The following is a 26,811-nucleotide window of genomic DNA, read 5'->3' as shown; positions in this document are numbered from 1 at the left end:
TTGCACCAAGAGCCCCTGGGATCTGCCTGTTTCCACCCACTTCAGTACTGGGGTTGCAGGCGTGTTCTACCATGTCTGGCTTCTACATGGGGTCTGTTTGGATCCAAGCTCAGGTCTTGATGCTTGCATTGAAAGTGCTTGCTTTATTTATTTATTTATTTATTTATTTATTTATTTATTTATTTATTTATTTATTTATTCCGAGACAGGATTTGTCTGTAGCTTTGGATCCTGTCCTGGAACTCATTCTGTAGACCAGGCTGACTTTAAACTCACAGAGATCCTATTCTGCCTCCCTAGTGCAGGGATCAAAGGCATGCACCACCACCACCTCATCATATTTGAGGGTAGTCATTTCTATTCTTTGGGGTTTATACAACCCAGGCTGTCTCTAATTCACTATGACCTTGAACTCTGGGCCTTCTTCCTCTGCCTCCCAGGTGCTACCACACCCGGGTTAGTATATCACATACAGTCACATCACTTGGGATGCTAAGGCAGGAGACTCATGGGCATAAGACTTGTCCCAAAAACATGCTTTAATACCAGAAGTGGTTTCAAAGCCAGCCTGGTCTACAAGTTCTAGACCAGCCAAGACTATGTACTGAGATGTTGCCCTTTTTTTTTTCTTCTTCTTTTTTCCTTTATCATAGCTGAGACAATTTTGTTCCAGAAAGCAAATTGAGCACACATGATTTTGTTTTGTCTTTTTTTTTTTTTCTGAGAGTCTTGCTATGTTGTCAAGTTGATCTTAAACTTATAATTTTCCTGTCTCAGTCTTGAAGTAATTTTCCTAGGGAACCATGATCAATTGTCTATGTTCACTCTAGATAGAGCACTAACAGAGCATAGAAAAGTTCCACCTGAATCTGCATGGTATTGGGTTCAGTTGAGAGCATGGGTGACTCAAAGGCCGCTTAAAAATCAAAATGCCAGCCTAGCATGCACCCCTACAGCCTTCCACACCAGTCACCGGCAGCTTCCACTGAAGAGTGTCCTTCCACAGGAGCGTTTCCACCCGTTACCACAGGTTACTCGCTACTCAGTCTCCTCTGAGTTCAGTCCCTGAGGCCCCGTGATGAAATCAGGCTGGATGTGGCCCTGCACAACTGTAATCCCACTCCACTCCATAGCGTGAGTGAGGCAGGAGTGCTCCAAGGTCGAGGCAGGCTTAGGCTTACATAGCAAGGTTCTGTCTCAAGAACACACATGCACACATACAGAATGGGTTCAAAGTCACCTGGGGATATAGTGTGTGTGAGGCCTGCTCTTCATCCCAGTTCGTGCCATTGAGAGGCTGCAGCAGGTAAGACACCTGTTGCCAATTCTGACACCCTGGGTTCAATTCCTGGAAGATGGAAGCAGGAAGACAAAAGTTCAAGGCCAGACTCTACAATATAGGTAGTCTGGGCCAGCCTGCTGCCACCTGTGGGCTACCCACAGAAGCCAGAGAGGGTGTCAGAGTCCCTGGAACTGGTTACACCAAATTATTAATAGCCAAACCCCCGTCCTCTCTTCGAGCAGCAAGTGCTCTTGGCTGGTGAGCCGTCCCTTTAGCCCTTTGTTGTTGCTTTCAACATCTGTTCATTTTTGTGGTGTAGGCTCAAGCACGATGTGGAGGTCAGAGGACAACCTGTAAGAAGTTATTTTCTTATCCCCATGAGTCTCAGGGATTAAACTCAGGTCATGAGTCTCGGTGACAAGCCCCTTTACTGCTAAAGCTATCTTGCCAGCTCCTGAAATGTGTTCTTCATGTCCTTATTCTGGCAGTGTATTGGGGCATGCTTTTAGTTTTTAACTTGTAAAATGAAGGCACAGCCATGTGTGGTATGTTGGCAGGTCAGGAATTCAAGGCTGGTACTGACTACCAAGGGAATTTAAGACCTCTCTGAATTAGAAGGGATTCTGCCCATCCCCCCCAAAAGTGAAGGCATAGACTCCCATTAGCCTAGGCTTGCCCAAGATATGTGTCATGAGCATCATCCATCTTAACATGCTGTCCTCTTGTATGCAGGCCCCAGGCATGGTGGAGCAGATCTGTCCCTAAAACTTGGGAGGGTGGCGCAGGCGCAGTAGCCAAAGTTCAAAGGCAGCCTAGCCTACAGAGTAGCTCCTATTTCAAAAAGAAGTGAACATCTCCCGTCAGTGGCGTGCATAGAACTATCGTCTTGATTTTGAAACCTAGTATCTTAAATGTGACCTGAGGCTTTTTAGAAGCTTTCAAAGTCCTCTGTAAATATGTGGAAGGAAAAACCCTGAAGTTTGCTTGTTTTGTTTGGTTTTGTTTTTGAGACAGTTTCTGTGTGCAGTCATGGTTGTCCTAGAACTTGATCTGTTAACCAGATCAAGTGAAACTCGTGCCTGCTTCTGCTACCATGTGCCACCAACAACTGGCTGTTTGCTTTTTGAGAAAGGATCTCTATATATAGTTAGTCCTGGCTGTCTTGGAACTCAATATGTACAGCAGGCTGGCCTCAAACTTAGAGACCTTCCTGCCTCTGCTTTGTAAGTGCTAGGAATAAAGGCGTGCGCTGGCCCTGAAATGATTTCCATGAAATAATAAGTCATAGGTTATCATTGTCATGTACTACACACTGTATGTAATAATGTACCAGAGCTTTCTGTGACCATCAGTGCAATAGGTTTGTTGACACTGCATTCACTCTAGTGTCAATGCAGCCACATGGCAAAGTGATAAGCATCTTTCATGGTTTGTCCTACAGGATGAATCCCTCTCAAATGTGTGTTATTGACCAATGCATCATTCTGTGGCACATATCCATCGATATTTAAATTTGTTAGTGCCTCTCATTTTCTACATATTTCAAATGTTTCAAAATAAATCTTTCAGAAGAAACATAGGGATCCAGGCTTCGTAGCACAGGCTTTTAAAGAAAGTTCAAGGCCACTATGGGCTACAGAATAAATTCAAGTTAACAAGATCTTATCTCAAAAATAGTCTTCTGAGCACAGTGACCCACACTTTTAATTCCAGGTCAAGTTAGAAACTCTCCGTAAGTTCAAGGCCAGCCTAGTCTATATAGCCCTTCCTTTTCTCTCTCTCTCTCTCTCTCTCTCTCTCTCTCTCTCTCTCTCTCTCTCTCTCTCTCTCTCTCTCTCTCTCTCTCTCTCTCTCTCTCTCTCTCTCCCTCCCTCCCTCCCTCCCTCCCTCCCTCCCTCCCTCTCCCTCTCCCTCTCCCTCCCTCCCTCCCTCTCCCTCTCCCTCTCCCTCTCCCTCTCTCTCTCTCTCTTTCTCTGTGCCTTTTTCCTCTCTCCGCCCGGAGAGCCACTTTTTTTTTAATTAATTTATTTTTTACATTCCAATCCCAGTTTCCCCTCTGTCCTTTCCTCCCGCTCCCCCTATTCCCTCTCTTCCTCCCATCTGCTCCTCAGAGAGGATAAGGCCTCCCCTAGAAAGTTTACTAAGTGTGTCCCATCATCTCATTGAGACAGGACCAAAGCACCTCTCCACCCCCCCCCACACACACACACAGCCCTGTGTCTAGGCTGGGCAAGGTATCTCTCCATATAGAATAGGGTCCACTAAATCAGTTTGTACATTAGAGTTGGATCTTGAACCTACTGCCAGTGGCCTCATGGAACAGCTTTTTTTTTAATCACAACAATAGCATCTTTTTGTTTTGTTTTGTTTTCGAGACAGGGTTTCTCTGTGTAGTTTTGGAGGCTGTCCTGGCACTCACTCTGTAGACCAGGCTGGCCTCGAACTCACAGAGATCCGCCTGCCTCTGCCTCCCGAGTGCTGGGATTAAAGGCGTGCGCCACCAACGCCCGGCCAACAATAGCATCTTTATTTCTTTCAGAACTCACAATACTTTATACGCGCCGGAAATGCTAGCCAAAATGGCAGAGCCTTTCACCAATGTTCTGGATATACTTGAATCTGAGAAAACAGCAATATTAGGTAAGAAAGTTTTACCTCCCTTGCTAACCTAACCTCCTAACCTGTCAGATATATTTGTGGAGCTCCTAGAGGTGCTAAAAGAGTCCTTGCATTGTTGATACTCTTCATGTTAACTTATGTGTCTGCTGAGCAGCTTTTCCTGTTAATCCCTGTGGAGTGAGTTTTCTTGGGCCACCAGCTCACAAAAAACAACATGGACACTTATTAATTATGGAAGCTTGGCCTATAGCTTTGGCTTGTCCCACTAGCTCTTAGAACTCGAATTAATGCATTTATATTAATCTACGTTTTGTCTCGTGGTCTCTTGCACCTCCTGTTTCCTCTCTGTCTCCTCTGACATGTCTCCTGCACCTAGATTCCTCTCTCCCTCCCTCCCTCCCCATCCCCCCCTCTCTTTCTCTCTCTGCTAAGAGGTCCTGCCTAACCTCTTCCTGCCTGGCTATTGTCCGTTCAGCTCTTTATTAAATCAATCAGAAGGTGCCTTGGCAAAGGCACATCTTCACTATAAACAAAAAGATCATTCCACAACAAATCACTTCACTTTACTGTGCTGGTTCTCCATTATATACACAAGAAATGCTAGCCAAAATACAGAGCCTTTCGCCAATGTTCTGGATATACTTGAATCTGATCTGGGAAGTTGCTTCTTGAAGAACCAGTAAAAGCTAACTATGTCAGATGCAAAAGGAGATACTCAATGGGAGATACAACTTAACTAGCATGTACCTAGCTTTGGTCCAGTACCCAGTTAGGAGAGAATGGGCAGGAGACAAAGGTCTAACACCTTCACGAGAACTCTTAGTACTCCACCTACTACACTGTATGGCTAAGTGCTTTGGAATATAGTACATATGTTCACAGACGTGTATGCCTGCCTTTGGATGTTGGCACTTTGAGAATGACATATTCCCACTCCATTTCTTTTTGTCTGTAGGATTACCTCAGCCTCTCTTGGAAGCCAATGAACACCCTATGTACAAAACTACTTTGGAAAGAATGCAGCGTTTCTTTGGCATCCTCTATGAAAACTGGTAAGGTCCTAGCACTGTTGCTCCATGCTTCCTTGCTAGATATTCATTTTGTAGGGTTGGCATCACAGGAACCTCTGGTGGCGAACTCTAGTGTGGGGTGAGGCGAGGCAAGCGTGAGAAGAGAAGCAGTGGAGTCCAAGGGAGCCTGCTCTCCTGTGTCATGCGTTGACAGCTCTGGCCAGGATTGCCACTCTATACCCACTGTGTATTTCTAGTACATAATGATGAGGCCCGAGGGGTAGAGACGGGCTGTGTCTGCTCTGACAGCTTAATCAACAGTGATGCCTGGCTCCGTGCACACCACATCAGAGCTGTGACTCAGTTAACTAAGTAAAAAGACTCCTTGTAGAATCTGTGGGACTGACAGTTCTGCATGTTAGTTATCACCAGTGACTTTTGCCTTACAGTTACCATATCCTAGGGAAGGCAGGCCCTTCCATGCAGCAAGATTTCTACACTGTAGAGGACCTTGCTACACAGCTGCTTGGCTCAGCCTTCGTCAACTTGAACAATATTCCTGACTTCCGGCTCAAATCTATGCTTCATATCCTTGAAATGGCCCTGAGTAACCTAGAAAATTAGAAACAGGGCAGCGGGAAGGAAGACTTAACTGCAAGGAACAGGTGGAACTGTATGCTTCAGTGCATCATGACCTCTTTACAGACTAAATGGTTGAAGTAAATAAATAAGAAAATAGCAGGGAAAACAGGAATGCAGCTCAGGGTGAGGGGCGGGTGCCTTACAAAAACCTCATAATCTTTTCTCTGGTATAAACTATTGTCTTCCCACTTCCTAGAAATACCAATTTTGTTTGTTTTTTGTTTTATTTTTCAAGACAGAGTTTCTCTGTGTAGCCCTGGCTGTCTTGGAAATCACTCTGTAGACCAGGCTGGCCTCGAGTTCAGAGATCCACCTGCCTCTGCCTCCCAGTGCTGGGATTAAAAGTGTGTGCCACTACCGCCCAGCACAAATTTCAAATTTATTTCCTTTTCCATATTTTGCTTAGTGTTTCCTTTTGATTTGGTTTTTCCAGCGACTTTTTATATAGTCTAGGCTAGCCCTAAGCATGCCATCCTCCCACTTTAACCTGAATGCCAGGGTTCTGGGCATGCACCACCACCTCACTTTTGTTTTGTATTTGTTTACTTTGGGTTTTGGTCCTTTGAGACAGGGTATTGGCCAGCCTCTGCCTCCTGTTTTTATCTTGAGTGATAATCTAACTGTTCTGCTGGGCACAAGTGACCCTTATGCCTTAGCCTCCTGGGTAGCTGGAACTATAGGTGAATGCTTGTACACCCAGTTAGGTGCTTTCTTTGGAAAGCAACACTCAAGATTTCATCTTTCAGACCCTAGGATGTCTTTAATGAGGGCTACTCTTTAGCAGCCCAGGGCGATAATGTATAGCTAAACAAAAAAGTCAGTTACGCTAGAAATGCAAAAGAATTGAGTATATGTGCAGCTTAGGATTCTAGGACAATGAGGTGTTTTTCCTGTTATCATAGGGTTGTTCTTTTTATGTGAAAGTCCTGTAGTCGACTGCCCAGTAGCATAGCTTAGTGGCTGGAAATAGAAGGGTCTGCTCAGTGCTAAAACTTCTTAACCCATGGCAGCACGTGTCTTTGTGAAGCCCCTTGTACTCTTCTGTCCCCCAGAACACTATGAGTCCCTGATAGCTCCCATCCTTGGACCTCTCTTCACATACCTCCACATGGTAAGTGGGTCAGGGAAGTGGGTCAGAGCGTGCCCTTAAATTCATCGTCCAGCCTGGGGAGATGGTCTCAAAATTGCTCACAACACACAGAAAGCCAGATGTGGTGCCATACATCTGTGACCTCAGCACTGGGGAAGCAGAGTATGGGTAGAATCCTGGAGCTCTTTAGCCAGACAATGTTAATTGATAAGTGCCAGATTCTGGGAGGTTCACACTAAGGTGGACAGTGATAGAGTAAGGCATCTGACGTTGATCTCCAGCCTCTACACATATGTGTAGAGACTCCTTGCAAAACACCTACATACATCAAATATACAGATGATGACTGCTCTTGAATCTTGTCCCCCGCCATGCTGACTGTGCAGCATCATCCCAGGAGGTTATTGCTGCTGTGGGTTAAGCAGCTCCCAAAGAACTAAGCCAGATCATTGCTGTGGGCGCCTTCAACTGGACTTGTGCTGCCATCTTCCTGCACGAAGAAACGGTCCAGGAACTGTTTCCCCTGGGTCTGCCCTTGGCTCTGGAGTGAGGCAGTGATCCAGCTTAACAGAGAACAGATGTGCCCAAAGAGGCCCAAAACTCCAAGTATCATTAATCTAAGCAGAAATACTGATCATGTGCCCTTGTCATTTTCAGATTATGGTTACAGAAAGTAAATCTTTGTTCCACTGTATTTGGTGGCCTGTTAGGGCTAGGGGGAAAATAAATGACCAGGGAGGTGACTGACACGTCCCCGACTACCTTGGACTGAATTCTTAAACATTTGTGAACATAAAAAATTGATGTCCATGACCAAAGTTAAACTTTTCTGTTTTGATCATACTGGAAGTTATTGCCAGCATTAATTCAAGTTACTATTTTAGATTCCTTTTTCATATTTGAGCCTTGGTACAATTCAGTTTACAGTTAAAAATGTCTGTGTAGGTTGATGTAAGGATTTAAGTTTTCTTTCTAGGTATTTATCTCTGCTTTAGTAAACCTTCATAGCTATGTGTCTGCACTTATACATGCAATCCCAGCACTAAGGAAGCTGAGACAGGAGAACTACCACAAGCTTAAGGCCAGCATAGGCTACAGAGTAGGAGCCTCTTAGGAAAAAGAAAAAAATGAGAAGTAGACCTTAGATGCCAGTGCTCCAGCTTCTCCCCGTCCTAGCCCTCCCTCCTCTTGTTTCTGCAGAGGCTTTCCCAGAAGTGGCATGTCATCAGCCAGAGGAGTGTGCTGTGGTAAGGACGCACTCTTGGCGGGTACCGGCAGCCAGCTTAGGTGGGGAGAGGAAGAGGGACGACAGAGTAAGGCTGGAATAGCAGTGCTGTAGTCATCCCAGCCTGCACGGTTTGTGTGGACAGGCTGTTTCCAGTGAGTGGCCTGACGCTGAGATTCAGCTTTCCTGTGGGGAAGGGACCTTCCTCTTACCAACTCTAGTTTTGATCCTTAGCCCTTCATCCAGCCAAGCAGAGTCACAAGAAATAATGTCCTTCAGTGAACTGCTGTCCATCCCTGACGTACCTTTTAGAACACAGACCTGGGGAGAGCCAGAAGAGGAATGGCGTGGGGGTGCTGGGGAGGGTCCCCCTTCCCTTGTCCTTGCCTCCTTCAATCTCCCATGAAACTTGGCCCTTGGTTCTCGGCAGTGGAGAGGACGAGATTGCGGAGGACAACCCTGAGTCTCAAGAAATGCTAGAGGAACAACTGGTGAGGATGTTAACCCGAGAAGTCATGGACCTAATCAGTAAGTGGCATGGGGCGCCAGGGAAGCTCACCCAGCTGCCCCGCATGGGCTAGGCTTAGGGCAGAGGTTTGGGCTGATAAGCAGAAGCTAATAGTCCTTAAATCAATCGGGCAGATTCTGAGCTGTTAACTACGTTACCAATAAGAGAGGGATCCAAAATGATTGGCAGTGTTGTTGGCAATCACCTTCTGGCCTTATCAAGATAGGAAAATGTCGTTCACTTCTTAAGACATGGACATTGGTTTTCTATTTTCAGAAACGTTGAAGAATTCAGTATTGGTCATTTATTCCCAGAGTAGTTAAGGATGTGTCAGTCACCTTCCCTGGCTGTTTATCCTCAGAGGAGTCTATAATGTCCTCCTGGTTAACTGACTGGAAGAGGGACCCTCAGAATACCTCACCTCCTTCCAGTGGTGAAACTGATTTATTCCTTGAACAGTAGCTACCCACCAGCTTTCATCTGGGCAGAACTGGCCTGGGATCAGTTGGTGAGGTGACTGTCATGCCATGGGTCGATACTCAGTTCTCCTGGGCTAGCGGCTGTGCTCTCTTCTAGCCGCTTGCTGTGTGTCAAAGAAGACTGGTGACCACAGTGCTGTCCCCACTGTGGATGGAGACGGTGAGTGATCTGTGCTTTCCCCTTGGAGAAAGAGCAGGCTATATCTAGTTATAGTCTTGTGCTGGCCTGCTTGCTGCTTTCTGTCCAAAGTGGCTGTCTTCCCAGGATAGGCCCGACCCTAACCCTTGCTCACTCAGTCTCTAGTCTAACGTTATCTCCTAAGAGGCCTTCCTGTCTGATCTTCTGTGTAATCTCTTCCTCTACCTGCGTTTCTCTATTCCATTCACTGCCTGTCTCGCTCACTGTGCAGGCTGTCGGAACAGACCATGCTGTTCCTTTTATACTCCAGTAAGCTAACCCATGCCTGTCTGCTTGGGTACTCACGTCTGAAACAGCCTAGTGTCTGCAGCCTTCCTGGGGTGGAGGGCTGTGTAGCGCTCTCACTGCCAGCCAGCTGAGGACATCCTGTTTGCTGTGAAAGAATGGAGATTAATATTCTGCATTGCTTACAGATGAAGAGATGATGGCCACCGAAGTAACCCCTTCATCTGTGGCAGAGCTCACAGACCTGGGCAAGTGCCTGATGAAGCATGAGGTGGGTAGAGGGACAGGTGGTCCCTTTTGTCCTTGTCCAGATCTGCTTTAGTTGCTCTGGACAGATGTTCTCAGTACACACGCAGGTACATTGCTGCAGGTCTTTTGTTAACAGGCATGGTCTCATTGCATAACCCTGGCTAGCCTGGAACTCACTGTGTAGCCTAGGCTGGCTGCTGGGACTAAAGGCCTGACTTGATGTGTAATGCATTCAGAGGGAAAAAGTATTTCTTTCCCAATGTTCTCTCTTCCTTTCCTGTTCAGGATATTTGCACAGCACTGTTAATTACGGCGTTTAGTTCTCTGACCTGGAAGGATACTCTGTCTTGCCAGAGGGCAACCACACAGCTCTGCTGGCCTCTTCTCAAACAAGTATGTCTTAGGGGTGAGCTTGGCTGGGCGGGGGGGGGGGGCCTAGGGCTATGAGCATGCTAGGCACACACTTTACCACTGGGCTACATTCCCAAGTCTCTTTCCTTTGTATTTTGAGACGAGGGTCTGACTATATTTCCCAAGCTAGCTGTGAACCCCAGGGAGGCCATGAAGTCTTGCCAGCCTGCCTCATCCTTCAGCGAGGCTGAGGCTACGGGCCTAGGTCCTATTAGTTACTTTCATATTGCTGCGATCAGATTCACCTAATACAGACTAACTGGAAGGAGGGCTTATTTTGACTCCATTTCAGGGGGCTTTAATCTGTGGTGGGTGGAGCATGGCCAAATTCATTGTGGCAAAAGCATACTGTAATAGCTCCTCACATCTGGTTAAAGGAAGCCCCAGAGCACAGGCTTTTGACCATTGGCAGATATAACTGTTAAAGGCCTGCCCTATGACCTACTACTTGTGGCAGTCAGGCCCCAACTTCTAAAGGCTCCATGGTCTTCAAAATAGCTCGAGATTGGAGACTACCAGAGTCAGTCATTGCCACCCCCTTGTCCTTGCCTCTCAGAAAGTGTGTCAGGCTTGTAGAATGAGCACTTGGAAGAGCTGGGAGGTGGCCCCTGAGGCTCCTGTGCCTCCTGAGCACAGCTGTCTTCCCAGGTGATGTCTGGGACCCTGCTCGCAGATGCTGTCACGTGGCTTTTCACCAATGTGCTGAAAGGGTTACAGATGCATGGGCAGCACGATGGGTGCATGGCTTCCCTGGTCCACTTGGCCTTCCAGATGTACGAGGCACTGGTAAGTGAGTGCAGAGCGCATCAGGGCAGGGAGGCTGACGTTCCAGCTGCTTCACTCTACCTACCTAAACCCAGGCATCTATCTGCCATACTGCTTGTGCTGCCAGAGAGGTTGGGTATGGTGTGGAATGGGGAAGGTGACAGGCCATTGAATTATCTGTCCCCCATTTAACCAGCGTCCCAGGTACCTAGAGATAAGAGCAGTAATGGAGCAGATCCCTGAGATACACAAGGAGTCACTGGACCAATTTGACTGCAAGCTTTTAAACCCTTCCCTTCAAAAGACAGCCGATAAGCGCCGGAAGGACCACTTCAAACGTCTCATCTCTGGCTGCATTGGGGTAAGTCATACTTCCCTGTTAGGGCTCCCTGCCCCATACAGTTGCTTGCTGTCTTAGACTGTTGTGGGTAAATTCAAAACCAAGTAGTCGATGACTGTTCTGATTGTGTGTAAGGTGGGGAGTCCTCTGACTCAGAGCCTGGACCCACCAACCATCAGTTGTTTCTCTGTTCTCTCTACAGAAACCCTTGGGAGAACAGTTCCGAAAAGAAGTTCACATTAAGAACCTTCCCACGCTTTTCAAAAAACCGAAACCAATACTGGAGACAGAGGTGTTGGACAGTGATGCCGGTGGACTGGCCACTATCTTTGAACCCTGAATCAAGCTGTTGGGCATCCTCCTTTGGCCTTTGTTGTCATCTCTTCCACCCCTAGTAGCTAATCTCTAGGCCCTCTTGTACTGCCCCCTACTGTCCGCCGTGTCAGCCTGGACATGCTCAGATCCAGGTCAGGCTGCAGAAGTCACTCTACCGGAGTATTGAGAAAAGGGAGTTAGGGCTTACACCATTCCATACAGATGTCCTGTGGAGTTGGCATTCAACTTGCAGTTTGGGCTTTTCCAAGAAAAGCTAGAGCACAACGGCCTTTCCCCAAAGAGCTACACCAGCAGAGACAGGACGAGGTGCTGTGCCCAACACCGCTGACCAAGCTGACAGGCAGGGCTCAGCCAGTTTCTCTCTGACTACAAGGGACCCGCTTGGGTCAGTCTCTCACTGCTGAGCTGGCAGGGATCTTTCTATACTCCCAGGGGCATGTTTGGCCTAGGTGCTACATGCTGGACCATACTTAGCCAGTTCTCATCCTTACGTTAAGCACTTGGTGGGATGCGTCGTACGGGTTTTTGTTAAAGTGTGAGCACAGTGTCCAAGAGCAGGGCAGAGTTTAGTCTGACATTGTGTCCCTTAAAGTACATCTTGCCCTGCTGTGAGTGACTCTCAAGGGCTTCCCCATCCTCAGGGTCTCTCACCGTCGCACGATACCAACCACATCCAGCCACATCCAGACCAACTCAGCTCACACCTAGCAAAGTAACTGAGTCCAGATGCCTTTGAAAGTTTCTGATTGAAGGGACACGAAGCAAAGCCAGGTGCCAGTGAGACCTGTTAGGAAAGGCAGGTGTGACCTGTGCGTGTGCTGACTGCACACTCTGACCTGGTCACTGTATCTGCACGGTGCGTGGAGTCTACAGGTTGTGAAGGTGATTTCAGTGTCAACCTCCAAACTTGAGAGCTGCCTGCTCCTGCCTGGTTAGGGCTGCGGAGGATATAGTTGTATTTATTATGTTGTAATATTTTTAACATCCTATGACTTCATGCTAGAAATTTTCTATTGTTTATAGAACCTTTTGTAGAAATGCTAACTCTAAAGTACATCTGCATGTCAGTAAAGGTCTGTTTCATACAGAAAGGGCCCTATCTTCCTTTATCAAACCTGTGACTCCTCGTAGGCTATTCATGAACACGTTGTTAGGAAAAGTTGATGGGCCTGACAAGCTATCAGATGTCTTCCCCTGACCACCCAAACCTGACCCTCTAAGTGTGTCAAGAAGGAAGCAGTTATGTTGTGTGGAGTTGTCAATGGCAACACTGCAAGTCCAGGAGACAGACAGACATGGTAGTACTATCTTCAGACAGCATTAGGACCTGGAAGCCTTTGCTTGGTCTTTACTTGTTAATGTCAACCTTTTCTGAGGCAAGGTCCCTTATCTTTAGACAAAAAAAGTCTGAATTTTTTTTGGCTAGGATATCTATTTACATCAAAGGCCTTACAAAGGCATTAGTCTGTGACACATTTAATAAAATGTACTGACTGAAAATTGGACCTCTAGTCGCAGTAGGCACAGCAGTGCAGTGGTGAAAGGTATCCAGGGGCTGCCAGGCTATTCCAGAAACTTCAGTCCATCTGTACTGCATCTAGTTCATCCAAAAACCGCCGGCACTTCCCCATCAGTATTTTGATAGCTTCACTCACCAACACATCTGGTGGCAAAACTCCAGTGGACTCCACAGAAACTAGGGACCAAAGAGACACTTCAGCCCCAGCAGGATTTACCAGGCTAGTTCTAAATTGGAGTGCCATACCACCTCACTCACAGATATAATGGTCCCGAACACGGGCAAGCCGCACAGCCTTCTTCAACTTCTCATTCCGGAAGATTTCTCTGCTGAAGGTGTCCAGCCGAGCATTGGCAACTCTGGCCAACTTTTTACCTAATGAAAATGATGTCATACCTGCTTAGTGAAGGTAAGAGCTCTTGTTTTCTGCCACCTTCAAGGTCCGATCCATCCCAACAGGACTCCAGCCACCATACCTTGTACCTCCTGCACCTCGATTACACCCGGAGAGAAGCACCGGCTCAGCTCCTCAGCCGCCTCCCCTTCCACAGGTTCAAGCAGGGTGATGTCTGGCAGGAGCCTGTAGCTGGCTGTTGCCACTGGGGAGAACTTGGCATGATCCTTGCCTGTGAGAAATCCCTGTTACTCCTATGCCAGAGAACAGCAGGTGCGGCTCCTCGGCTAACCCTACACACTTTGCACTCACATGCCCCCTCCCTGGAGACCGGGGTTCTCACCAATGCCCTTGACGCAGTGCATAATCAAATCAATCTCCTGGCCAGGCCGAAGCTGAGCAATGAGGATGTCGTCGTGCACTGGGCGAATGGTGCCCTCTGGGAAGACATCAGCCTGGTTTCCCAAGGGGACCCATGTCATATGCCTAGTATATACTGGAGAGAAACATGCTTTAAAACCCCAGACTGTAAAATGAGTGCCCGTCAGTGTGTGAGCTATCCCGTACCACTGCTCACCTTTGTGGTTCACATAGAGTTCGTTGGGGTCAGAGGAATCCTTAGCAGCATTGGGGTTCCTGGTGCACCTGACCTGCAGCCGGAACTGCAGTGTGTCTATCTCGGTCCCTTCTTCCTCCCCTATACCAGTGAGGATGCAGAGGTTAGTTTGAGACAGGGTTTCTTTCACTAGACCTGGCTATCCTGGAACTTGCTATGCAGAGGGGCTGGTCTTGACCTCAGAAGAGATAATCAGCCCATCGCTGCCAGTGCTGGGGTAAGATGTACATCATGCCTGGCCCTACCGCTAATGTAGGCAGAGTACTGGCAGAGTAAAGATGCCAAGCAAACCAGGAGATCTGAGTTCAATCCCTGAAACCCTGTAAAAACCTAAATCAGAATTGTCCTCTGACTTTCACGGCTGTGTGTACTTGCACACAGCACGAGGCTTTATAAAGAATTAAAATTTATCTGAGTGCTGGCAGTATGCTAAAAGCTTTACACACACACAGGCAAAGTTAAGGGAAGGGCAGGCAAGTGTTCTCCCAGATAAAAACCAATGTACAAAATATTAACTACCTTGACCAAGATCTCACAGTAGTAACCCTGGGGTCTGAGCAGTCCCCCCACTTAACTCAGAACCACATCTTCTGTCTCACCTTGGTTCCGATATTCAAACAGCCGTGGATCAGCGAGAATGGGAATGAGCCCCAGGCGGTGAGCAAGGATCTCATCCTGGACAATGGATGTGTTGTTGTACACCAGAACCTTTTCCACTGCCATTGTTGGCACCTGTCCAAAGAAGAAGAACCTCTGGGAGTTGGTGGCACACACCTTTAATCCCAGCACTCGGGAGGCAGAGGCAGGCGGATCTCTGAGAGTTCGAGGCCAGCCTGGTCTACAGAGTGAGTTCCAGGCCAGTCTCCAAAACAATACAGAGAAACCCTGTCTCGAAAAACCAAAAAGAAAAAAGAAAAAAAAAAAAAGCAGAATCATCCAACTGCAAAACCCAACTGATCTCCACCATCTCCCTACCTGGGAGTATAAGAGACGCAGCTGTCTTTTATTTGGTTCTTCAGATGTTTAAGACCGGGGTTTCACTATGTAGTCTAGGTTGGACTTGTTCATCCTATATGTGTGACGCACCCCACCTGCCTGGGAGGGGTGACTAGTTTCCCCACTCCATCCCCTCACCAGGTCTTATACTACCTCAGCTAAGAGAATTCTCCGGAAAGCATTAGCAATGGCAGCATCAATTCCCACCATGTCGAACTCCAATGTATTTTCATCCATATGTACCACGTCCACACGGAAATTCTAGAAGGATGGAGAAAGACCTGATGGAACACCTGTTCCTCTTGTGAATTTCATGCCTCCCTCTGATTACTCCCACCCTGGCAATGTCCGTGGGTGTGTCTCCACCCTCTCATCCTAAAGCCTTCCTGTGATCACTAGACCTTTGTCTGCAGCCCTGTTCTTGAGTTATAAGAAACCTGGATGGTTTTGTCTCTCTCTTTCAAAAGGGTCTCTGGGCGGTGGTGGCACACGCCTTTAATCCCAGTATTTGGGAAGCAGAGGCAGGCAGATCTCTATGATTTCAAGGACAGTCTGGTCAACAATAGCTAGTTCCAGGGTAGCCTCCAAAGCTACACAGAGAAACCCTGACTTAGAAGAAAAAATAAAAATAAAATAAAAAAGGCAGGGTCTCCCTACATTGCCCTAGCTGTCCTGGAACTCTGTGTAAAGCAGGCTGGCCTCAAACTCAAAGGAATACATAGTCTTCTATGGACTAGGATTAAAGGTGCACACCACTATGTCTGGCTTAAGACCCTAAGCAATATGGCTGTACACAGACAACCCACGGAGGCTGCTATGAAGAGCAGAATGTTCCACACTGCTTAGACAAGCTAATACTGCGTTTCTGTTTCTATTTTTTAATCCCCCCCCAATTCCCTTGTTTTTTGAACACCAATTTAGTTCTCTTATCTGATATTCCTTCTAAATTCTCTCTTCCACTCACCCTATAAATGTTACTTTCTCCCAGGTTCTAATCTCCTGGTTGACCTCAGGCACACTCCTGGCTTAAGCAACTACTCAGCAACTCCAAAAACTTGGTCTCATTTTGATCTCACTTCAGACATCATCCACTTGACCTATAGACTTCATATACAGGAATCTATCTTTCTTTTTCTCCTGTTTGCTAAACAACAATCAGCCATTAAAATAGTTCCCTAATGGGGCTGGAGAAATGGCTCAGCAGTTAACTAGCACTTGACTGCTCTTAACAGAACTGGGTTTGAGCCGGGCGTTGGTGGCACACGCCTTTTATCCCAGCACCCGGGAGGCAGAGGCAGGTGGATCTCTGTGAGTTCCAGGCCAGCCTCCAAAACAATACAGAGAAACCCTGTCTCGGAAAAGACAAACAAAAAAAGAACTGGGTTACTGGGTTTGGTTCCCAGCACCCACATGGTGATTCATAACCATCCTTAACTCCAGTTCCAAGGACCTAACTACCTCCTCAGACCTCCCAGGTCACATGATGCACAAATATAATGCAGGCAAACACATAAACCCAAAAACCCCATGTCACAAGGCCCTTTTTCACACACAGCCCTCATCCACCTATTAAAGTTACAAAATTTGATCAGTCTGCTGAAAATACTCTTCTAAGCCGGGCGTAGTAGCTCACACTATTAATCTCAGCGCTAGGGAGGCAAAGGCTAATTTCATGACAGCTAGGGATACACAGAGAAACCCTGTCTCGAAAAACAACAAAGCTCTCCATTAACCTGTAGAGCCCAATATATAACCCAATCGAGAGCCCGGGTTCAATTTCCAGCACTCACATGGCAAGTCAAAACCATCTGACAGTTCAGGGGATCCGACACCCTCACAGACACACATGCGGACAAAACACCGGTGTACATAAAATACAAGTAAAATTTCAAAGGAATATACCCCTGTCTTGTCTACCATATCTGCCGATAACGAACCGCTGGAACCGGCTCTGGGCAAACCAACGTTCACATTAACGCTCCCACTGGGCCATCAGCGCTTAACTGAATCCTCCTTCACCGACCTTAACTCCGCCTCTCCCACCGACGGATTAAGTGCATCTCCGTGACTCCCCTACCCCCAGCCACCCTCTCGGTACTGGATTATTCGGGAGCCACAGTTTTCGTGGCTCACCCCCACCGAGAGGGAGGCGCTTGCTGCAGGACCGCCCGTCCCTGGAGCGCCCGGCACATGGCTCAACGGTTCGGAAAGCAGCGGCCCCCAGCCCACGGCCAGCCTGACAGGTCCGGCCCCTTGAGCCGTCTGAGCACCTCCCGCGCCCCCACCTTCTCGAAGCGGTCCTGGCTCCAGGCATCATCGTAACCCGAGTAGTTCCCGGGGAAGTCGGTGGTGTGGACCTAGAGCAAACAGAGACCTGTTCACGAAGGCAGGGAGGACGAGCCCCACACCAGGCCTCCTCCCCCTGAGCCGCCTCAATGTCTCCGGAGGTCAGATCCCAGCTTACATTGCGAACCCCGAACTCTCCTAGAACCACGCGAGTCCGCATCTCCTCCACCGCCTGGGCCGCCGCCATTTTCCACCCTTCACCGCGAGACGCCTCCAACTACGCGCACGCGTAAAGAGGACCGTCGCCGTCGCCGTGGCAACGCCCCGCCTCTTGGACTCATAAATGTCGCGATATCCTGCCCCGCCTCTGTCCACGTCCTCCACTTCCGGTCGTCAATTTGGGCCAAACATCCGGGTTTCTCCTGTTTGCATTCCGGCTGATCCTACCTCGCCCTCTCTCTTTCCTGGACGTTTCCCTCACTCGGGCCCGGGTCTCACACGATTCCCACGCGCGCGAGCTTCAGCGACGGAAAGCCTCGAGGGACATGGCGACTCCGGCGGCGCCGGCCAGCGGCGTCCGAAATGGAGCTGGCCCGGAATGGGGAGGCTTCGAAGAACACATCCAGGTATTGAGTGTCCCCGCTGCCAGCAGCCCCCGGGCTGGCGGCCGTCCCAAGCGCGGTTGCTCTTCCCTCTCGCGGCCTGGAAGTCGGCTCCATTGCAACACCTGGCCGCCGAGCCTGCCACGCGAAAGTGTGGAGCCTGTGCTGACGAGAGACGGCCAGGCTAGGGCCCCAGCGGCCTCGGGCTCCGTGCCTGCCCCGAGCTCTGCGGACGGGGTGGGCGGTGTGTCCGGGCCGGGCAGAGCGCGGACGGGACCCCCTGGCATTCCCTAAAGAGCTCCTGTGTGCACGGGCTCGGTGGGTAGCAGTTCAGTATCCTTCCTCATCGGCGGAAGAGCACAGCCCAAAACTGAGACAGCCGAGCACAGAAGGGCCCCTCACTCTAGGAGCCTTGGTCTTCACAGGGTGGGGGCTCGGCTGTGATTGACATGGAGAACATGGATGATACCTCGGGCTCCAGCTTCGAGGACATGGGTGAGCTGCACCAGCGCCTGCGTGAGGAGGAGGTAGATGCCGATGCGGCCGCTGCAGAAGAGGAGGACGGGGAGTTTCTCGGCATGAAAGGCTTTAAGGGCCAGCTGAGCCGGCAGGTGGCCGATCAGGTAAGCAGATGGGAAACCCATGTATGTCCCGACTTGATGCACGTTTCCCAGTGAGAACCACACAGAAAGCTCGCAGAGACTGGGTAACGGAACCGTCTAGAGCCGCTGGTTTCGTAACACTCATCTCCCTTCAGATGTGGCAGGCGGGCAAGAGACAAGCTTCCAGAGCCTTCAGCTTGTATGCCAACATCGACATCCTGAGACCCTACTTTGATGTGGAGCCTGCCCAGGTCCGAAGCAGGTGAGGAGCCTTCTCAGAAGAGTCTGTCCTCACATCTAGTCCCTCACCCAGACTGCAGTCAGATTCCGAGCCCTGAGCTCTGGGGGGCTTCCCTACTTGTCACGCATCCCCCATCACCAGCCCCGCCGCCGTGTGCAGCAGGTGACAGTACCCTGACTGTGTCCTCGAGAGCATGCCGCCCGTCTGACTGACAGTGCTGCTTCGTTCTCACCCTCCCCAGCTGCAGCTCCCACACAGCGCTGCTGGCTTCCGCCAGGTGGCTGCATAGACTCTCATCCCTGGTGGGTCTCTCCCGACACCAAGAGCTTCTCAGGAGCAGGCTCTGCTGTCTAGTGCAACTATGGGACACTGATCCCTGCAAGGCTGTGGTTTTTCAGACAGGGTTTCTCTGTAGCTTTGGAGGCTGGGAGGCTGTCCTGGAACTCCCTCTGTAGACCGGGCTGACCTTGAGCTCGCAGAGATCCGACTGTCTCTGCCTCCCGAGTGCTGGGATTAAAGGCGTGTGCCACCACCGCCACCACCACCACACAGATTCTAGTATATTTTTCAAGAAAGAGTCAGGAAGCACACTGCTTCCCTCAGTAGTTACACTGTTTCCCAGACTTCTACATTCTGGGTACCGTCCACTGATGTTTGCCTGTCTTCTATAGGCCATGTAGGTAAATGGTCAAATGCTCTGGTCTCTCCAAGCTTTCAAGTAGCTGCTATTCCACTTACCTGAGAGGGTGACATGTCCTTCCTCAAAACGATGTTTTTTTTCGTTCCCTGTCTTTACCCCCTCCCGTCTCGTCCAGTGTGTCCTCTGGGCCAGCCCTATTCCCTGGCAGTAAGACGTGAGTAAGATTCATGCCCTGTCCTCCAGAGTCTCAGCATAGTGTTGCATCTGCTCTGCTCTCTCCTCTCCTCTTTCAGGCTTCTGGAGTCCATGATCCCTATCAAGATGGTCAACTTCCCCCAGGTGAATAGCGAAAGGCATGTCAGGGCGGAGGGGCGGGGGGCGCCAGGCCAGGCCTGGGAAGTGTGAAGAGAAGAGGCCTTGCGGCCTGCAGTCTGAGTGTGTGCTGTACCACAGAAAGTTGCAGGGGAGCTCTATGGACCTCTCATGCTGGTCTTCACCCTGGTTGCCATCCTCCTCCACGGGATGAAGACTTCTGACACCATTATCGTAAGCACGACAGGACACAGGCCTTGCAGAAGGGAGGGTGGCTGATTGGGCTGAAAACTGCCTGAGGATTTGGTGGTGGAGTGAGACAGGAGCAGCCCTTGCAGAAAGCCCTGGGTGAGGCTGAGATCAGACGTGTCTCAGCCCTAAGCAGGGCCTTCACCCCACAGCGTGAGGGCACCCTCATGGGCACAGCCATTGGCACCTGCTTCGGATACTGGCTGGGTGTCTCGTCCTTCATTTATTTCCTTGCCTACCTGTGCAACGCCCAGATCACCATGCTGCAGATGCTGGCACTGCTGGTAAGGAGCCGAGCCTGGGAGTGGGCGGGGTGAGCCTAAGATAGTAAGGTATGGTCTGTGGGCTTGGGATGGGGGAGCAGGCCAGAAGACCCCACCAAGGGCCAAAGGTCACTCCAACCCAAGCGATGACCCTCTCATCTCTCCCCAGGGCTACGGCCTCTTTGGACACTGTATTGTCTTGTTCATCACCTATAACATTCACCTTCACGCCCTCTTCTACCTCTTCTGGCTGCTGGTGGGCGGGCTGTCCACCCTGCGCATGGTAAGCTGAGCAAGTTTTGCTGTCGCTGTACAGAACAGTTCTGCCCTGGGCATCTTCTCCATCCCTCACTCGCTGTTTTCTGAACTGTGTCCCTGCGGTCCTAGGTGGCAGTGCTGGTGTCGAGGACTGTAGGCCCCACCCAGCGGCTGCTCCTGTGTGGCACGCTGGCCACTCTGCACATGCTCTTTCTGCTCTATCTGCATTTTGCCTACCACAAGGTGGTAGAGGGTGAGTGCCAGGGCCTGTGTGGGGAGTGGGCTGGGTGAGCTGGCCGGGGACCCACCTAACCAGTTGTCACTCATACTCCATCCTTCTCCTTTAGGGATCCTGGACACCCTGGAGGGCCCCAACGTCCCGCCCATGCAGAGGGTTCCTCGAGACATCCCCGCTGTGCTCCCTGCTGCCGGACTTCCTGTCACTGTGCTCAATGCCACGGCCAAGGCGATAGCAGTGACCCTGCAGTCACACTGACCTCCCTGAAACCCTGGGCTAGCCCTGACTGCCCAGCTCCGGAGCAGAGGAAGACTAACGGACAGTACTGAGTATTCCCAGATGAGGTCTGCAGCAACCACTGAGCCTTTGCTGCCTAAATACCTGCGTGGCACCAGTCTTGGCTTCTAAAAGGCACAAGGCCAAGGAGTCCTGGCCAGGACTGCAAGCCTCTGCAGCCAGGTGCAGAAAATGGGTCAGCTCTTCTGAGGCCCTCACTACCTACCCTCTTCTCTCCCTTCCCTCTTGTACTGCTAAATATAGACTTGGTAATTAAAATGTTGATTGAAGTCTGGAACCACAGCTCCTGTTCCAGCCGTTCTCCTGTCACCCTGCTCCTGACACTCATTTCTGTTCCCTCTGCCGTGGTGTCATAGCCTTCTTTCTGTGCCTTTGCTCAAGCAGGATGAAGGAAGGACAGGCAGCCGCTGCTTATAGAAACTGCCCCGTCCCTGTCTCATAAAAACCAAAAAGAAAAAAAAAAAAAAGAAACTGCCCCAGAGGGCTGGAAATACTTGACCCACAGAGCAGCAGGCAGGCCCCAAGCATGAGAGTCATGGTCCTCATATGTATTATGCCAGTCTTAAGTCTAGCTGGCTGTACTTTTGAGAAGCAAATGCAGCAATGACAAATGACAAGAATATCCACTTACATCACTACAAGGACCTGGGCCACTGTGAAATAATGCCCACAGAGAGCCTAACATGGTTTTACTGAGGCTTTAGTGCTCTGTCTTCCCTCTAAGTGTTATTTGTAAGCAACACCACCCTTGAACCTCCATTGAAGAAGTAAATTCAGGCTGAGTGTGGTGGTGTATTCCTTTTAGTCCCAGCACTCAGGAGGCAGAGGCAGGTGGATCTCTGATTTCAAGGCCAGCCTGGTCTACAGAGTGAGTTCCAGACCACTCAGGACCACACAGTTAAGACCCTGTTTCAACAAAGTAAATGTTGGGGCTAGTTAAAAGTATACATTGTTGAACCCTATTCCCAGCACCCATGGTGGGTAGCTCACAACTGATTGTAACTCCAGCTCCAGGAGCTCCAGCGATCTCCGAGGACACCTGCACTCACTGCACAAACACATACACACAATTAAAAATAAAATCTAGGGGCTGGAGAGATGGCTCACTGGTTAAGAGTGTACGCCTCTTGCAAAGGACCAGGATTCAGAAGTTCAGCTCCTAGTTTCCATGTTGGGTGGCTCAGATTTTCCTGTAACTCTAGCACCCTCTTCTGGCTTCTGCAGGTACCGTCACACAAACACAAAAATTAAAAAAAAATATTTAGTTAACAGAGGGAGTAGAGCTTTTGACTTAACTGTTCTTTTTTTTTTTTCGTTTTTTTTTTTTTAGGGGGTACAGGTGGTGTTCCAGACAAAGTCATTATGCAGCTCTCTCTATTCTGAAACTCACTCTGTAGACCAGACAGGCCTCGAACTTGCAGAGATCCATCTGCCTCTGCCTCCCAAGTGCTGAGATTAAAGGCGTGTGCCACTATGCCTAGCTCACTTTTTTAAAAGAAAGAAAGAAAAAAAAAAAAGACTTCCTATTATACTGCCCTGGTGCACAAATCAAGTCCCTTCTGCAATCACAGGGATACGGGCGTTGGTGGCGCACGCCTTTAATCCCTGCACTCGGGAGGCAGAGGCAGGAGAATCTCTGTGAGTTCGAGGCCAGCCTGGTCTACAGAGTGAGCTCCAGGACAGCCTCCAAAACAATACAGAGAAACCCTGTCTCGAAAAAAATAATTGGCTTCCCCGTGCTGCAGCCACTTTACACGCCCCCCCCCACCCCGATTCCCAGGACTTTGGGTTGACCCGACACCCTTTGATTTTGGCAATCCCGTTCTTCTGGAGGTTAAAACGTCTTCAAGGCAGGCAGGTTCACCTGCCCTACCCTAGGGATTCGGCCGGCGCAGCCATATTGACCGGGAAGTCCCCGAGGACAGGAATCCCCACGCATGCTACGCCTCGCGTCACTGGGACACGGGGGCGGGGGCACGGACTGAAGGGATAGGGACCTTTAAGCTGGGCTGACTGATTGTCCAGGGTCTTGGCAAAGGCGCGGAATCTCGGGATTTAGACCTTAAGGGTGAAGAAGCACCGGAGAATAAGCAAAAGAAGCCGAAACGGCGTCAAAGGCTATCTCGGCGTGACTTGCCTCCACCCTCCCCACGTGAGGCTGCGTCCCTCTACCTTCTTTTCACGCAGTCAGGCCCTCGGGTCCTAGTTCTTCGTCCTAAGACACGCATCGCGCGCTGGCCGCGTGGTCCATGCGGGGGGGGGGCGGGACGAGAGTCAGTGACGCAACCGTTGCCATAGGAACTCGCCGCCTGCTCCGGCGCAGCAGCTGAAGCCGAGCTGCATCCCGCCCCGGCTGCGCCCGCGAGCCGTGCTACCGGGCCCGGGGGCCCGCAGAGCGGGCGCGGCCTCCAGAGCGGCGAGGGAGAGGGCGGGCGGGCAGCTCCGTCCCCGCGCCGCTCCCGCGCCCGCGCCGCTCCTCCTCGGCGCCCACGCTGCCCCGGCCCGCGCCTGCCTTCGCTCCCGCCGGGGACCGGGCGCGCTTCGTCGCTGCCGCAGCCTCTGCCGCCGCCTCTGCCGCCTCCGCCTCCGCTCCGGCTGCAACCCAGACCGAGACCGCGACCTCAGTCCCCGCCCCGCCCCCGCCGCAGCAGGGCCAACTTCTGCCCAGGCCGGGGCACCGGCGCCAGCCCCCGAGGCCCAGCCGTGGGGACCATGCTGCCCAGCTCCATCCAGATTTCGGGGGAGCCGCTGTCAGGCGCTGAGGTGCGGGACATCTGCCGCGGCCTGCGCGACAACGCGGTGCGCCTGCTGTCGCTGCGTGGCTGTCGCCTGTGCGACCGCGACTTCGGCCGTATCTGCCGGGCCCTAGCTGGAGCCACGTCGCTGGCGCAGCTCAACCTTAACCTGGGCGTCGTGTCCAGCCCCAGCCGCATCAAGCAGCTGGCGGAAGCGCTGCGGACCAACCGCTCCATCCAGTCCCTCTTGTGAGTGTGTCCCCTCGCAAAGGGCCCGGCCACGGCACCCCCCACCACCTCCTGTATCTCCTCCACATCACCTTCCAGCCCCTGTGTCCCACCGTCCCGCCTTCGCAACCTCTAATGTACACCTCATTTTTCTTCTGGGTCCACCACACCCTCCCAGAAACACGGATCGTTTCTAGAATTTGCTCCACATTCAGACCCGCAGGAGAGCTGGGATGCCTAGCCCTTCCTGGTAGGGAATGTCGTTCCTCCCCACCCCGTTACTTCGTTGTGAAGCCCCTCATTTCTGATGAAGGGTCACCTCCCGTGGAGACTACAGCCCAGCCTTTCCAAAGGATCTGAGGCCCGTGAGCGAGTGTGCTGGCTAACCCAGTCCACTATCCACACACCCCTCCCTGTGCAATGTTCTCATCGTCAGTTCCTACCCCAGAAAAGAAACCAAATTCCCTTTCCATCGTACTCCTTCAAACGTAGAATTTCCATTTTTCCTCCCCGTTTTTGTCTCGGGGGGGCACTTTTCCGAAACAGACAAGACCGGTGATTCATAATTAATCTTACATCAACCTTTAGCCTGCACGGGAGCCCACTGACGGATGCCGGGCTGGCTCTGCTGAACCCGGCCCTGGCTCTCCACCCTGCTCTTGTGGCTCTTGACCTGGGGGACTGCATGTTGGGTGATGAAGCCATCAACCTCATCTGTGGCCTCCTCCCTCCAGATGGGGCCAAGTCCGGTGAGCAGGACCTTACAGGGTGCATGAGCTGGTTGTGACTGATGAACGCTGCATGCAGGGAAGGGGGCGTGGCCCAGTGCTGAGAGCTGGGAGGGTGCGGTAAGAAATCCTCTTTTTTACCCTTCTCAGGAAGGGAGAAGCTTAGGGACAGAGTCGAGCGGAAACACTGTGACCCAGGCAGGGGAGGAACGAGTAGGACCCTAATTGCTCCAGACTACTGTGGTTGGGGACCAGGTGGCTCCCGCCATTAGGCTACCCCATAGACACAGGGTAGAACAGGGACTGGAGAAGGACCTGGCCCTACCCATCCTGGATTCTCACTAATGCTGCTGCCTAGGTTTGAAGGAGCTAACCCTGAGCGCCAACCCTGGCATCACCCCTAAGGGCTGGAGCCGCCTCGCCATTGCTGTGGCACACAGCTCCCAAGTCCGCGTCCTCAACCTGGACTACAACCCCCTGGGTGAGCTTAAAATCATCCCCTCTATTTTCACTGCTCCTGTCCCATCCAAAAACCTCAGCCCACCAGCTACCATAATAACCCTCACTCGGGGAAGAAGATAAATGAGAAAAACTCCCAGGGGTGTCGGGAAGGGCCAGCCTCCATGGAACACCAGATGACCAGCAGGTAGGCCAAGCCTCAGTCAGCGCCTCAGTCAGCGCCCCTGGGTCTGACTTACTTCATCTCACTCCAAACGCTCCCTTCCTAGTCACTCACCTTTGACTCCCGGCCAGGACTAACGATTAACAGACCTGTTATCCCATGTGGCTGTGAATCTGTGCTGTCTTTTCAGGTGACCATGTGGCAGGGATGCTGGCTGTAGCTGTGGCCTCAAGCCGTACCCTAGAAGTCCTAGACTTGGAGGGCACAGGGCTCACAAACCAGTCAGCCCAGGTGAGAAGTCATCATGCTTTAGAGACAAGCTAGGGAAAAGAGTGAAATAATCACTGTGTCTGGGGACAGACCCAAGGGCTAGTCTGGTTGGATCCAAAGAATGCTAAATTATATTGTTTTACTTTTATAATTTAATATTTATTGTTTTATGTGAATGAACTTTTTCCTGTATGTCCATGGTGCCCATAGAGGCCAGAAGGTGGCGTCAGATCCCTGCAACTGGAGTTATAGATGGCGATGAACACCCCTGTGGGTGCTGGGAACTGAACCCTGGTCCTTGGGGAGAGCAGCCATTGCTCTTGGCCACTGAACCACCTCTCCTGTGTTTATCTTCCTGTGCTCTTCTCTCCCTTCCCCAGACCCTGCTGGACATGGTAGAAAATTACCCAACAGCTTTGCGGAGCCTGGTGTTGGCTGAGAACAGCATTAGCCCAGAGTTGCAGCAGCAGATCTGTGACCTCCTCTCTGAGGGGGAGGAAGAGGAGGAGGTGGCAGGGAGCACTGTGGACACCCAGGAATGGGGAAGAGGGCGGGAGCCTGCTGCCCACCAGCGGGGTGGCAGTTCCTGGATGTGCCCCAGCGGTAAGAACCTGGAGAATGGATGAGAGCTTGACCTGAAAGATTCGGAACGAGGGGGCGGTGCTGGGAAACCAGGCCATGACTCTTGTGTTTGTGAGCTCACTAACAATGAATGGTGGCTGAGCATCCTTCCGCCCTTCCCAGATCCCAGCTCTCAGATGGTGCTGATGACATCAGGACTAGGGGACAGTCTGTTGGCTGAGACCGAGATGTGACTCTCCACTTGGGCTTCTGTGCGTCCTTACATTTGCCTGTGTCCCCAGTACCGTCCTCCATGTGGCAGAGAAAGGTCCCGGCTGGGGCTCTGGCAGCTCCTGATACTGGTGGGAGACTCTGGAAGCTGTCACCGGGCAGTAGCCTTGGGGGTTGGGGGGGTACTTGAACCCAGGGTACTGACTTTGAACTTGTTGGCAGCTCTGGCTGCAACCCGCTGGCTCGGAACAGATTTTATAAACTCCACAACCTGACTTGGAGCTGTAGTCACTGGGGGATGACCAATGGGAGGGACCGGCAGTATCACTCATCGGCATTAGGAGTGATAGCACCCTACAGCTCAGACTCTGAAAGGTCAGCCTAGGGCCACGACCTAGGGATCCTGGGAGTTCAGACATCTGATGATAACTAGGGTGAGGAACTTGGCTGAACTTTATCCTTTTTCTGCTGGAAAGCTTATTAGCCCCTGCTGTTACCTGAACACCCTATCCCCATGCCTTGGGCCAAGGCAGAGTGGGCTAA

General features: G+C 50.9%; 4 protein-coding genes across 7 annotated transcripts in view; 3 read left to right on the top strand and 1 right to left on the bottom strand.

Annotated features, from left to right (window-relative positions):
• Xpo5 (exportin 5) overlaps nucleotides 1-11,405 on the top strand; it is a 35,337-nt gene extending 23,932 nt beyond the window's left edge. The window contains exons 21-32 of one of the 2 annotated variants that reach the window (XM_005072337.4): nucleotides 3,822-3,922; nucleotides 4,857-4,953; nucleotides 5,361-5,497; nucleotides 6,567-6,664; nucleotides 7,844-7,890; nucleotides 8,299-8,396; nucleotides 8,953-9,015; nucleotides 9,468-9,550; nucleotides 9,814-9,921; nucleotides 10,588-10,725; nucleotides 10,901-11,065; nucleotides 11,247-11,405. In XM_005072337.4, coding sequence (XP_005072394.1) covers nucleotides 3,822-3,922; nucleotides 4,857-4,953; nucleotides 5,361-5,497; nucleotides 6,567-6,664; nucleotides 7,844-7,890; nucleotides 8,299-8,396; nucleotides 8,953-9,015; nucleotides 9,468-9,550; nucleotides 9,814-9,921; nucleotides 10,588-10,725; nucleotides 10,901-11,065; nucleotides 11,247-11,384 — 1,273 coding nt within the window. In that variant the 3' untranslated portion in view covers nucleotides 11,385-11,405. The remainder of the gene's footprint in view (nucleotides 1-3,821; nucleotides 3,923-4,856; nucleotides 4,954-5,360; nucleotides 5,498-6,566; nucleotides 6,665-7,843; nucleotides 7,891-8,298; nucleotides 8,397-8,952; nucleotides 9,016-9,467; nucleotides 9,551-9,813; nucleotides 9,922-10,587; nucleotides 10,726-10,900; nucleotides 11,066-11,246) is intronic. The other variant, XM_013115061.3, reaches the window with a different exon arrangement.
• Nucleotides 11,406-12,840: 1,435 nt separating this feature from the next.
• On the bottom strand, nucleotides 12,841-17,588 carry Polr1c (RNA polymerase I and III subunit C). Its single transcript, XM_005072338.4, has 9 exons — nucleotides 17,370-17,588; nucleotides 17,191-17,262; nucleotides 15,059-15,166; nucleotides 14,509-14,641; nucleotides 13,871-13,990; nucleotides 13,637-13,789; nucleotides 13,376-13,525; nucleotides 13,158-13,274; nucleotides 12,841-13,076 (listed from the first exon to the last, which is right to left on the bottom strand). Exons 1-9 carry the CDS (start codon nucleotides 17,436-17,438, stop codon nucleotides 12,958-12,960), a joined length of 1,041 nt encoding a protein of 346 aa, XP_005072395.1. The 5' UTR covers nucleotides 17,439-17,588; the 3' UTR covers nucleotides 12,841-12,957.
• Nucleotides 17,589-17,596: 8 nt separating this feature from the next.
• Nucleotides 17,597-21,170, top strand: Yipf3 (Yip1 domain family member 3). 2 transcript variants are annotated; one of them, XM_005072339.4, is made up of 9 exons: nucleotides 17,597-17,817; nucleotides 18,219-18,416; nucleotides 18,551-18,657; nucleotides 19,570-19,615; nucleotides 19,730-19,822; nucleotides 19,990-20,121; nucleotides 20,270-20,383; nucleotides 20,488-20,611; nucleotides 20,706-21,170. In XM_005072339.4, the coding sequence occupies exons 1-9, from the start codon at nucleotides 17,737-17,739 to the stop codon at nucleotides 20,852-20,854; spliced, it is 1,044 nt and encodes a 347-aa protein (XP_005072396.1). In that variant the 5' UTR covers nucleotides 17,597-17,736; the 3' UTR covers nucleotides 20,855-21,170. The 2 variants fall into 2 exon arrangements, with proteins under 2 accessions (XP_005072396.1, XP_021084226.1); XM_021228567.2 differs by having other exon boundaries at nucleotides 17,597-17,820.
• A 2,227-nt stretch (nucleotides 21,171-23,397) lies between these two features.
• Lrrc73 (leucine rich repeat containing 73) lies at nucleotides 23,398-26,543 on the top strand. 2 transcript variants are annotated; one of them, XM_021228568.2, is made up of 7 exons: nucleotides 23,736-23,877; nucleotides 24,035-24,106; nucleotides 24,445-24,605; nucleotides 24,943-25,065; nucleotides 25,397-25,497; nucleotides 25,857-26,079; nucleotides 26,221-26,543. In XM_021228568.2, exons 2-7 carry the CDS (start codon nucleotides 24,090-24,092, stop codon nucleotides 26,289-26,291), a joined length of 696 nt encoding a protein of 231 aa, XP_021084227.1. In that variant the 5' UTR covers nucleotides 23,736-23,877; nucleotides 24,035-24,089; the 3' UTR covers nucleotides 26,292-26,543. The 2 variants fall into 2 exon arrangements, with proteins under 2 accessions (XP_005072397.1, XP_021084227.1); XM_005072340.4 differs by lacking the exon at nucleotides 24,035-24,106 and having other exon boundaries at nucleotides 23,398-23,877.
• Nucleotides 26,544-26,811: the final 268 nt, after the last annotated feature.

Source organism: Mesocricetus auratus, unplaced genomic scaffold, assembly GCF_017639785.1.
Source record: "Mesocricetus auratus isolate SY011 unplaced genomic scaffold, BCM_Maur_2.0 Super-Scaffold_100021, whole genome shotgun sequence".
NCBI classification, from domain to species: Eukaryota; Metazoa; Chordata; class Mammalia; order Rodentia; family Cricetidae; genus Mesocricetus; species Mesocricetus auratus.
This window is presented reverse-complemented; position numbering and strand designations above follow the sequence as displayed.

Bases quoted from the DNA above. Each gene is read 5' to 3' on its own strand.
- Polr1c (XM_005072338.4), bottom strand. From the start codon at position 17,438: ATGGCGGCGGCCCAGGCGGTGGAGGAGATGCGGACTCGCGTGGTTCTA. The intron at 17,263-17,369 runs GTAAGCTGGGAT...TGTTTGCTCTAG, and splicing joins GAGAGTTCGGGGTTCGCAAT to GTCCACACCACCGACTTCCC. The intron at 13,526-13,636 runs GTGAGAACCCCG...GATTTCTCACAG, and splicing joins GCACTGCGTCAAGGGCATTG to GCAAGGATCATGCCAAGTTC.
- Yipf3 (XM_021228567.2), top strand. From the start codon at position 17,737: ATGGCGACTCCGGCGGCGCCGGCCAGCGGCGTCCGAAATGGAGCTGGC. The intron at 18,417-18,550 runs GTAAGCAGATGG...ATCTCCCTTCAG, and splicing joins GCCGGCAGGTGGCCGATCAG to ATGTGGCAGGCGGGCAAGAG. The intron at 18,658-19,569 runs GTGAGGAGCCTT...CTCCTCTTTCAG, and splicing joins CCTGCCCAGGTCCGAAGCAG to GCTTCTGGAGTCCATGATCC.
- Lrrc73 (XM_005072340.4), top strand. From the start codon at position 23,606: ATGCTGCCCAGCTCCATCCAGATTTCGGGGGAGCCGCTGTCAGGCGCT. The intron at 25,498-25,856 runs GTGAGAAGTCAT...TCCCTTCCCCAG, and splicing joins TCACAAACCAGTCAGCCCAG to ACCCTGCTGGACATGGTAGA. The intron at 26,080-26,220 runs GTAAGAACCTGG...CGCCCTTCCCAG, and splicing joins TTCCTGGATGTGCCCCAGCG to ATCCCAGCTCTCAGATGGTG.